This window comes from Pseudorca crassidens, chromosome 3 (assembly GCF_039906515.1).
Source record: "Pseudorca crassidens isolate mPseCra1 chromosome 3, mPseCra1.hap1, whole genome shotgun sequence".
Lineage (NCBI taxonomy): Eukaryota > Metazoa > Chordata > Mammalia > Artiodactyla > Delphinidae > Pseudorca > Pseudorca crassidens.
The window spans coordinates 49,606,204-49,618,437 of NC_090298.1; the positions used below are offsets into that span (position 1 = coordinate 49,606,204).

At 36.6% G+C, this 12,234-nt stretch overlaps 1 protein-coding gene across 5 annotated transcripts in view; it reads left to right on the plus strand.

Moving 5' to 3' along the window:
* The window catches only part of IPO11 (importin 11), a 249,969-nt gene that overhangs the window by 184,047 nt on the left and 53,688 nt on the right, over positions 1-12,234 (plus strand). For all 5 annotated transcript variants that reach the window (XR_010941971.1, XM_067730786.1, XM_067730785.1 and 2 more), the window contains one exon: positions 4,331-4,415. Coding sequence is in view for 4 of the 5 variants with exons in the window: in XM_067730786.1 (XP_067586887.1) it covers positions 4,331-4,415 (85 nt within the window). In the remaining variant the exon portion in view is untranslated. Of the gene's footprint in view, positions 1-4,330; positions 4,416-12,234 lie in introns of those variants that run through there.

Here is a 12,234-nt window from a genome sequence, read left to right on the forward strand (position 1 = left end):
TTGGGAAGTAATAAGGAAGAAAGGATTTAGCCAGCATTTCAGGAAGCTTAGAGGCACTAAAATTTATTTGAAAAAGACTCATAAATTGTGTTTTTTATAGTTAGAGAGTATAAAACATATCAGCCATCAAGGATATAGCTTTTTTTAAACAAAAATAAAATTTAGGCTTATATAAGCATTTTTCTTCCTTCACTTGATGCATTAACCCACCAGATAGCTCTTCAAAATGGAATAGAGGATATCAGAAGAAGCCTTGGTTCCTTGACTCTAAATTATCCCCTGTATATTATCCTAACTTATGTTGGTCTCAGTGACCTCCTTGGCGTCTCTCTGTCTCCAATTTTACCCTTTTGATCCATTCTGCTCCATGTCTTAAAATTAAAAGCCCAATTTCTTATAAAGTTGATGGGGCAGTATTCTTTGCTGATCCTCAGTTTACATTATTAGCCTTGTCTCTTCCTCCCTAGATTCTACCTTCTTCCCCAAATGTGCCACTTTTATATACATGGCTTGACTCAACATTTCTTCTTCTTGGTATGTCACACCCTTAGCTTTGCCCTTCTTCGCAAATACCTACCTCTAAGATTCCTTTCCATGCTCTCAGGAAGAATTCATCGCATCCTTCTCTGTTCCCTTGTGGCACTTTGTCATACTGCTAATATACAACCTTTAGTTAGTTGCTTGTTTTCAGTCTAGAGGATTTGAGGCAGTGAATAAGAAAAGCTCATGCTCATTATGACTGAAAACTATTAACACAGGATTGAAGGAATTTAAACAAGGTTGAATGGCGAAACATGTGGCATCTAGATGTAAAACAGCCCTGATCTTGCTAACTACCAGGGCAAAGAGATACATTAGGAATTACCTCGTTCCTATTTTCATGTAGAGGGAAGTAGGTGTATCAAGAGAGGGAGACTGTTTCTTGGCCTGAGCCCAGAAATGAATTTTTGATAAGATATTTATTTAAAGGACTGTAAAAGGATTTTCAGCTGCAAGTAAGAGAAACCCTGAGTCAGCTGTCTTTAACAGTAAAAAAATTTGTTATCCCTTACAACAAAACAACTGCAGGTAAGAGGCTCTAGGATTAGCTACTTGTGACCTCACAATATCTTTAAAGACCAGGTTCTTTCTACTCCATCCCCTCAACACATTAACTTCATATGCAGGCTACTTTCTCTAATCGTCAGAAAGTACTTCTAGGCATTACAGTTCATGACAATGCCAGTGCCAACCAAGTAATCTTTTTTTTCCTTATGTCTTTTTAACATCATGGGACACTTTTCTAGAAGGCATTTCATCAGACTTCCCTTCATGTCTAATTGGCTAGAATTTCTTAAACACGCTCCTGTTGAAAGCAGTCATTAACTAAAGGAATAGGATTGCCATGATTGCTTACTGAGCCACTGGCACCTGGGGCTCAGATCACCTTTTTCTGAAGCATATGGTGACATGGAAGAGGAGGGTAACCGACAAGTTCAGGGCTCTATTAGGAAGGAGGGCGATTATGTAGGCAACCTAAGTGTCCACTGCAGAGACCAATGGAATAATGTCAGTTCTAGTTTTATTATAACCTTAAGAAATGGGTTTGGGGCTTCCCTGGTGGCGCAGTGGTTGAGAGTCCGCCTGCCGATGCAGGGGACACGGTTTCATGCCCCGGTTCCGGGAAGATCCCACATGCCATGGAGTGGCTGAGCCCGTGAGCCATGGCTGCTGAGCCTGCGTGTCCGGAGCCTGTGCTCTGCAACGGGAGAGGCCACAACAGTGAGAGGCCCGCGTACCGCAAAAAAAAAAAAAAAAAAAGAAGTGGGTTTGTATAGATTAAATGAAAGGTGTACCTTTAAACCAGAAATAATTTAAAAGATTTCATGTTGCATGCTAACACTGTTGGTTGTGTTTGGCTGGTTGGAGTTTCTTGTTGGGAAAGATTCCAAGTTAGCAGACTAGAGTGCCTGGATGTATTCAGTGGATGAGAGTAGGATGTGAGGGGTGGCTGCCTATGCTCACATGTTAATTGTCCCTATTTTAAACTGTTGTTATTATTATTTTATTACTATTGCTACATTCACAGCGCACACATTTTAGTTTACTAGAATTCTATTCTCACCATGCTTTTTATGTAAAACATGATTCCCTATCTTTAATCTTTGTAAACAAAATGAGATTTGACATCTATTTATATATGTATGTATGTCTGTATGTATGTATTTATTTATGGATTTTGTCGGGTCTTAGTTGCAGCACGGGAGTGCTTCATTGCGGCACATGGGCTCCTCTCTCGTTGTGGTGCCTGGGCTCCAGAGCACACAGCTCAGTAGTTGTGGTGCACCGGCTCTCTAGTTGTGGCACACGGGCACTCGGGCTTCGTTGGATCTTACTACCCCGACCAGGGATCGAACCCACGTCCCCTGCCTTGGAAGGCAGGTTCTTAACCATTGGACCACCAGGGAAGTCCCCAAGATTTGACTTTTAATTGGAGATTTTCTTGCAGTAGAGAATTTCAGCTTTGGGCTTTTCAGTTCAATTTTTTTTGTTGTTTTTCTCCACTTTCTTCCTTTCAGAGACCCAAATGAATGCAATTCGCAGAATTGCAAAGTAAAAATATCCTGCTCTTTGGGGAAAAAGTGTGTATATTTATATCCAGAATATACTTTATTATTAGTGTGATAAATCTTTTAACTTAGGGAAGGAAGAACAGAGAGTTTTTTACTATACAAGTAAGTTGACAGATTTTGGGATGTAGTGAAGGGATTTGATGCAGTACAAAGCATACTTCCATGGAGATCCAGATCTATTGCAGTTAAAATTCAAGTCTGCAGCAGACTTAAAATAGCTTAAGTGAAGGAACTCCATCTTACTTCAGTTCTAAAATGCAAACTGGGATCTAGACTTTTTCTAAACATTTTACTTTATTAAATTAAATACCTTTTGGGTTGAGATAATAATGTCATAATTTTCCAACTTTGTGCCAGAGTTCCTTGGCCAACTAGTTGTGCTGTATCATTTTATAGTTGACCTTGAACAACTCGGGGATTGGAGTACCCACCCTCTTTGAATTTGAAAACCCAAGCATGCCTTATAGTTGGCCATCATACCCACAGTTCCTCTGGTTCCACGTCCTTGGATTCAACCAACAAGGGATCATGTAGTACTGTAGTATTTACTGTAGAAAAAAATCTGCGTATAACTGGACCCCTGCAGTTCAAACCCATGTTGTTGAAGAGTCAACTTGTATATCATGGTGAACGAAAGCATTGCAGTTGCAAGAGGTTAAAGCCATGAAGTGGGTTAGCGATTGAACTCTTGCTGTTTTTCAGGGCTTCTGATTTCCAGTTTAAGGTTCTTACTGTTTGATCCCACCAGGTGTACTGACTCATCAGAGACAGTTGTTCCAAAAATTATTTTTTTAATGGTGGGGGATTAAGGATAAAAGGACATTCATGTCCCCTGGAGGAGTGAGCCTGATCAGGTTTCTGGTGTCAGCGCTTGTCTTTAACCCTGAATCAAAAGTTATTTACACGGCTGAGTTAGGAAGTGTCCTTCTCCTGTACTTGCCACAAAACATAAGAGAAACCAAGCTTTCTTTGCCACAGTTTATTGGTTAAGAACCTATGACTCTGATAAATTACTGAATTCTATTCTAAATTAGGAACAGTGACATTTGTTCTATCAACTTGATTCATTAGACAATATTCATATCTTGTCTCCCTGCAACCAATGTTGACTGAATAGGAAGCTGTATTTCTATTATCTCTGCTAATGGTGAAGAGCAGTAGTGCAGATAATCAAAATAAAATGATTTATAACTGCCCTGCTGGTACAAGTGCTATCAGGGACAGGTTCCTCATAGCATAGTAATGTAATTTGGAGCACAAAGTAGATTGTTACATAATTAATAATTAATGTTTTAATGATGTTACTGTTTAAATTACTGTTACTGTTATGAAACATAAATAATTAGACATGAAGATTAGTAGAAAAGAAGTATTAATTTTAAGTGTAAGTATTTTTTTTAGTATCATTTTTTAGAAAGATATAAAAGGTACCCCTTGCTTTGTCAAGTGATTTATGGTTCAAAAGTTGCCTATAAATAAATTTCTTACAATTTATTACCTAAATACTGAAGCAGAATGCTCTAAATGTTTTTTGGTGTGACCCTTTTAAAAGTGAGATATCTTTTCATAATTAAACTTTTTAATTATACATCTAATTTATCTAGCTATTCCTCACATATTGGTACATAGAAGCATTATTGTTCTCAGTATTTTGAGGTTTGTTTTTAGTATATTATAGACTTTTTTATTTATTTAAAACATTTTTTTAAAAACTGCAGCTGTATGTTAATGTCTCATCTTGAAGAACCGAAAGTAACAGAAGATGAAGAGCCACCCACAGAACAGGATAAGAGGAAAAAGATGGTAAGTTACAAAAGTAGCTTCTAAAATCCGGGAAAACCATATATTGTCATTATATTCTGGAGGTTTCAAAATATGTGGTGGTCCATTCTTCCTTCCTTCCTTCCGTCCATCCATCCATCCATTCGCCTGACCCTGTTGCAGAATTAATGTAACATAACTGAGTTTTGAAATTTGGGGTATACTCCTAAAACAGATAAATTGCATTCATAGTACAGGAAGTTGAGTTTAACTTTTGATCTGAAATAATTGTTTCTTGTCTTAGCAGAGGGTTTACTCCTTTACTTACAGGAACCATGTGACCCTCAAACCTTATTTAAATTGTAATGCTAATTCTTCTGTTTTGAGATTTATTGAAATTTCTTTATTCCCTATTTCATGGATCTTATAGTGATTTTTTTCTGAAATACATTACAAGCCTTTATAAGAATGCCTTTAAATTAACTGCTAAATTGTTTTGAAAACCATAGCTCTCTCTACAGGAGTCTGATAAGAAAAAGGAACCAAAAATAGGAAACATCTAAAATATCTTATCTCTAAAATTATTTATAATCATAAATTTTTAAATACTTTGACACGTGAATATAAAATAGTTACATAAATAAACTTTTTCTCCTTTTTTTCTTGGAATCTGCTCTAGTCTCCTGACCTCACCAGTTATTAACGTCATTGTACTTTCTGTCCTCATTCGCAATTGAGAACAACAACACTCTCTACCTCAAAAATAGAATAAATAAATTAATACATAAAATGGTCATGAGATAGATAATGCTGAACACCTAATAATTACTTTGTAAGTGTTGGCTATCATTAGTCTACTCATGATATTCACTTCTTGAATTATCCCACATTAATCCTCAAGGGCTTCATCCTAGGTGTACAGCTAATACTGCATGGCTCTGACAGCCTTCTTTTAAACTGTGTTTGAGTTTAATCCATTTTACTTTGTTTTTATGCTAGATGTCATTTCCCTAGCACTAGTGTAGAGGAAAGGACAATATCCAAGAGTTCATAAAACCTGAATTCTAGTCCTGTTTGTGTTGTTAATTATGACCCTGAGGACGTCACCTTGTCTCTTGAGAATCATTTCCTCATCTGAGAAATGAGGGGGAAATTGGATTAGCAAATTCCAGGGCCTATGAGTTAAAAAATTATTTGTTTTTTCTTTAAAGCTCTTAATACCATTCCTTTCTTTCCCCACTATCTGTGTCCTAGTGAAGTTTTCAATTGTGAATATATCTCTGGAAATATTTCTCCCATGAAATGAGACTGCTAAGCAGTATCCTAAATACATGCAAAATGTATTTTCTTCACTTAGAATAATGATAATCTTTTGGTAGAACATAACAATTTGTCTTTTCCCCTCTACTTTTTAAGCCTTGAATATATCATTGGTGTTATAGAAAAATACGATAACATTTTTCTTAATAATGTTCTGAACTTATAAATGAATAATAGGTATTCTGCTTCCTTTCAGATCAGCTTTTTGTACACTTAGTAACACGGTTAGTCTGGTAGATCTGCCCTTTGCAAATTGATCTACCCAGGTCTATTCTTCATTACATATAGAATCCTTAGTAACATCATAGAGCAGTAATTTTAATTCTAACTTTATTTTGAAGGTAAGTGCAGTACTATCTCAGAGAGCAGTGTAAGAACATAGTTTTCGAAATAACCCTTAAAGTTCTTTGATTTAGTTTTATTTGAGCACTCATTATTTTATCATTATTCTATTTTAGGTAGTATTGATTTATAGAACAACTTTTATTTTTTAAAGTGGCTGATTTTATTTGAAATTAGTTGTCACAGTAGCTATTTGATGTAGATTTATATTGTCATCTCTATTAAGATTTCCAGTGCCTTAGCCATAAGGCTTTTAGTCTTATGCTGATAAATACCACAGTGTTTATGATTAATGCTGAGATTATGTATCTTAGCCTTGAATAAATATAATTGTGAATACAGTGCTAATTTTTCAGTAACTTTTCAGTAACAAACAAGATTAGTTTCACTGTATCTTCAGGATTACAAGAATGAATTATGTACTTTCTTTCTGTAATTATATCATCATTCTTGTACTGTGATGTCTTTAACATTAGAAATTATTTGAGAATTATCTAAATGTGTCTTGGTTGTAGTTTCAAAGGGAAGTGTTTGCTGGTAGATGATTATGAATTATTATTCAAAAGAAAAACCAATCTAGCATCAACGAGTTTTTTCATTTTAAAATGAAATTTTTTATTTACTTGGAAGAAAAAGTGTAGCTGCTTGATTCCAGGATTACATAGTTGAAAGTCTGATTTACTGACTGTCATTGTTGTCTTAAAGTAGTCCCTAAAATGTGGCGTATTCATTTCAGTAGCTGCTTTGGTAGAGTGAAGCAGCAATGATTATAATTTAGAAAGGTGGATGATTAGTATTATATCAAATGTGCCAAATGATTTTCCATAAGTTTATGAGAATTCTCTGTATTTCATCTTAAATAAGGATGAAATTTCTGTTCAGGAAAGCTATTAAGCGGTCCAGACTTTTGATTGTGTGCTTTTTTATCCAGCTCTTCTCTGTTCTGTTTGGGGGGAACTAATTCTGAGAAGATTGAACGTGGCTTAAGCATTACACTTCATTTCTAAGTTTCCTCTCAGTCCAGTATATTCCAGTAGTAGAATGGTAATTTCATGACCTCTTCTATAAAGAACTTAGCTAATACCTTAATATTTTAAGTTCCTTATAATTTCTTTTTTTGTGAAATGCGACATACTAGGCATTTATAGGTTGAAACGTCTCAAATTTAAGTTTTTGAGCATATTAATGCTTTCTGGCAATGTTTTGATACCTGCTAAGAAAGCGTTATTAATGAAACATTTGATATAATAAGTAAAGCTGTGTTGATCATGCTTTCCTGTTAAAGTTTAAGCCCTAGAAATATTTTGATAATCTGTTTCTGTAAATAATAATCTAGTTTTATACATACTTAAGAGATGCTTTAATTGATAATGGGGTATAAATAAGTTGAACATTATTAAAACTACACTAGCTTCTCACTCACTTGTGCTAGTAGAAGCAGTAGCACAAATAAAGGTCTATCTAAACATCATTCATATGGTCTTCTGCTTTTGCTGTAGCACAGCTAAGCAAATTGATGATATGTTAGGTTGGGTTGCATTTTATTTGATAAATTCATGACCAGATCCTAAGTCTTGTGGCAAATATAATAAAGCCTAAGCATGCCTTGCATTTTGCCTTCGAGTGAGTATTGTGTCCTGTGCTACTATTGCCAAATGCAGCGCTGGGTCAGGGAGGGACAAGTGCTGCATTGTGGGAGTGGAACTTGTCTGAAAATCATACCCTTCAGGTACCTGATATTTCTCTTTCTGAGAGCAGATAGATGGCCTCTTCCTCCACTTCTGCCTCTGTTTCCCTCCCTCTTCTCCTTCTCCCTTCAGCTTCCTTCCTTCTCATCAACTCTCCCTGAAAACTTATTTGCATAACTATGAAATACAGCAGTTTTCCTCAGACTTTTACTTACATTTGGAATATAGAATACATTGTTGGAGGGAAAGTTACCTTATTATCAGTTGCAAATATTCCACAATGTTGTTTTGTAAATTTTTAGTTCAAATATAATGTCAGCAGCATGCACTATAGTGGTTGTTTGGGATGGGACATTGTAAACTCCCCCTGAACAGGTTTTTCTTTTTTTTTTTTTTTAGGTTGTTACATAATATTTATTTATTTAAAAAATATCTTTATTGGAGTATAATTGCTTTACAATGGTGTCTTATTTTCTGCTTTATAACAAAGTGAATCAGCTATACATATACATATATCCCCATATCTCCTCCCTCTTGTGTCTCCCTCCCACCCTCCCTATTCCACCCCTCGGTCACAAAGGACCGAGCTGATCTCCCTGTGCTATGTGGCTGCTTCCCACTAGCTATCTGTTTTACATTTGGTAGTATATATAAGTCCATGCCACTCTCTCACTTCGTCCCAGCTTACCCTTCCCCCTCCCCGTGTCCTCAAGTCCATTCTCTACGTCTGTGTCTTTATTCCTGTCCTGCCCCTAGGCCTGAACAGTTTTGATCACTGAGAACCAGTAAGATTATTCTTTTGCCTGTTCCCATTTACCTCTAAAAAACTCAGCAGAACTAGTAGAAAGACAAAACTGTATTTGTCACTAATAAGGTACTGTCTTCTTCTTAATTCAATATCAGTATTTTGAAATGCATGTTAAAAAGACATTTTTATTTTACAAATAATATGAGATTAATCCATTATCTTATTATTGGTGGTTTCTGAACTGCCTTTTGAGAATCCTTACCCTATAACATTGAGTAATCAAGGTAAATTATACAATTGTTGAAAATACTCTTTAGTATTCAACTTGCATGAAATGTCACTCTGGTTATGAATTTAGAGCTTTTCGCTTTTCCTCAACTCGCCCAGTTCTGTTACATTTTTCCCCTCTATTTCTCATGCTAAATCTTGAACTTATCCTAATTTGGAACTGATCTCATCCAAAATCCTGAACTCTGACATTTCTCTCTCATCACAACCTCTTCTTCTTCCTCACTAACTATTCCTTTTCTCCTGGTAAATTTGTTTTGTACCTTTATCTGGAGCCCCATAATTTGTCCTTGTTTTCATAATCACTTTCCCAGCTTTTAACCTAGATTTCCTTGTTTTTCTGCTGTTTTAAACTTTGGACAAACCATATCCTTTGCCTCCCTGCTTTAGACCTACTACATTTCTGGGCCTGGGAATCAAGCATACATATTTCTTTAAAGGGGCACATATTATTTTGATGTACAACCAGGGTTGAGAACCACTGCAATAAGAATTTAACTCCTTGTTAATCTTTACAGACCTCTGTAATATGACTCCAGCCAACCTTTTGAGGCTTGTCTTCCTTTTTCCCCATGCTGTGTGCTAAACCAAATAACTTATCTCCGTTCATATCTATGTTTTCTTGTCTCTGTTATGGAGTTCATACTAGTCCTTCCATCTGGAGTAGCCCCTTTATCCTCCTTCTCTCCACTCAGCTTACTCTTTTGCCATTTTTCTCATGAGGTACTCTCTCTTCTCACTGATCACCTTTCCTACCCATACCCAGTTACAGAAATGATCTTGCCCTCTGCTAGACTTACATAGCAACTTTTCTGTATGTTTTGACTGCCTTTACCACCTGCATTTTAAAAAAGATATTGGAGATCAGAATACGAAAGATAATGATCCCTGAGAAACAAAAAACAAACACTGTGAGCCCGCTGATTGCCACATATTACTGCCTTCAGTTTCCAGGGAGTGGCCTAGGGAGCCCAGTGGTCTCTCTGATTTGAGGAGAGGAAGCTGGAAATCTGAAGACACCAGAGTGGCTCAGGTTACCAGAGAAGAGGAAGCTGCTCACATAGAATTTTGGGGATCTTCACTGGGTCCCCTCTCAGTCTTCACCTGAGTACTGATTAGCACATACAAGTGCAGAAGTTACCCAAGTCCAGAGAAAGAACCTCCAGAATGGATTGTTACGAGAACAATACTCAGAGCTGACACAGAGCAGGGAGTAGTGCCTCATGTCAGAGTGGAAATCTCAGAATTCACAGAGTATTAGGTAGAGGACTCAGAATTGTATTACCTCAGCAGTGGAGCAAAATTAGCCTTAGATTAGGTATTGTTCTGTTCCTGCCAAACAAAGCTTAAAAGCAAAATCCGACCTACCTAAGGAGGCAAAGGACCTGTACTCCGAAAACTATAAGACCCTGGTGAAAAAAATAAAAAATGACACAAACAAATGGAAAGATTTACTGTGTTCCTGGACTGGAAGAATCTATATTGTCAAAATGACTATACTACCCAAGACAATCTGCAGATTCATTGCAATTTCTATCAAATTACCAATTGCATTTTTCACAGAGTAGAAAAAAATGTTTTTTAATTTGTATGGAAACACAAAAGACCCTTAATAGCTAAAGTAATCTTTTTTTTTAAATTAATTAATTAATTAATTTTTGGCTGTGTTGGGTCTTCATTTCTGTGCACGGGCTTTCTCTAGTTGTGGCAAGTGGGGGCCACTCTTCGCAGTGCGTGGGCCTCACAGTCGCGGCCTCTCTTGCTGCGGAGCACAGGTTCCAGACGCACAGGCTCAGTAGTTGTGGCTCACGGGCCCAGTTGCTCCGCGGCATGTGGGATCCTCCCAGACACGGCTCGAACCCGTGTCCCCTGCATTGGCAGGCAGATTCTCAACCACTGCGCCACCAGGGAAGCCCCTAAAGCAATCTTGAGAAAGAAGAACACAGCTGAGGGAGTCAGGCTCCCTGACTTCAGACTATACTACAAAGCTACAGTAATCAAAACAGTATATCATTGCCACAAAAACAGAAATATAGATCAATGGAACAGGATAGAAAGCCCAGAGATAAACCCACACACCTATGGTCAATTAATCTATGACAAAGGAGACAAGAATATACAATGGAGAAAGACAAGTCTCTTCATTAAGTGGTGCTGGGAAAACTGGACAGCTACATGTAAAAGAATGAAATTGGGGCTTCCCTCGTGGCACAGTGGTTAAGAATTCACCTGCCAGTTCAGGGGACACAGATTCGAGCCCTGGTCCGGGAAGATCCCACATGCTGCGGAGCAACTAAGTCCGTGAGCCACAACTACTGAGCCCATGTGCCACAACTACTGAAGCCCACGCACCTAGAGCCTGTGCTCTGCAACAAGAGAAGCCACCGCACTGCGACGAAGAGTAGCCCCCACTCACCACAACTAGAGAAAGCCTGTATGCAGCAACGAAGACCCAGTGCAGCCAAAAATTAATAAATAAAATTAATAAATTTTAAAAAAAGAATGAAATTAGAACAATCTCCAATACCACACACAAAAATAAACTCAAAATGGATCAAAGACCTAAATGTAAGACTGGATACTATAAAACTCCCAGAGGAAAACATAGGCAGAACACTCTGACATAAAACACAGCAATATCTTTTTGGATCCACCTCCTAGCGTAATGGAAAAAGACACATTATATAGAGAGGGAAAGAGATAAGGCCAGTGGCAAACTTGTCATTGGAAACAGTGGAGGCAAGCCAGTAGCAGAGCAGCATTTTTAAAGTATTGAAAGAAAAAAATCGTTTCTCTTATTTTCACATTACTAAAATAATCTTTTGATACAACTTTTTACTACTGAAAATAAAAATTGTTTTATTTAATCCCTGCTTAATTTGTGAAGTTTTCAAATTTTATTTTGATAACAATGAAAGATGTCCCGTTTTCTCATTTTTCTTTATTCAACAGGAATATGAAATATTTACAGGCTGTTTATGTAACCTATAATAGTATCATAGATGGCCCCTGAAAATCTATTATACTAATTGTCAGATTTTTCTCATTTATCATACTACTGGATATTCTTTATGCTACTGCTTGATTGAAACTATAGAAGTATAGGCTTGAATGCTTTTTAATCATTAACATAGAAGTACTCACATTTGTTACTTTATGACCTGCCATCTGATTCTTTTTTTTCCCTTCAGAATTGCTGAGATGTTTTCATTTTTTTCTTCAGTCTTTGATACATAGTAATCTATAAAGTCTGTAGATAGATAATAGGAAAAAGCCATTCAGAAGCTGGTTTGTTAACAAGAAAATCAGATCTAAATTGTTCATTATGAATGTTTTTATTGATATCTAATTTTAAAAAGCATTATAAATAGGTAAAATTTGTCTTTGTTCCTCTGCCTCCTAGAAAGCTTTAAAACTCAATTCTTAAACTTTAATATTAAAGAACAGTTTGAAAAATAGTGACTATAAATGATTG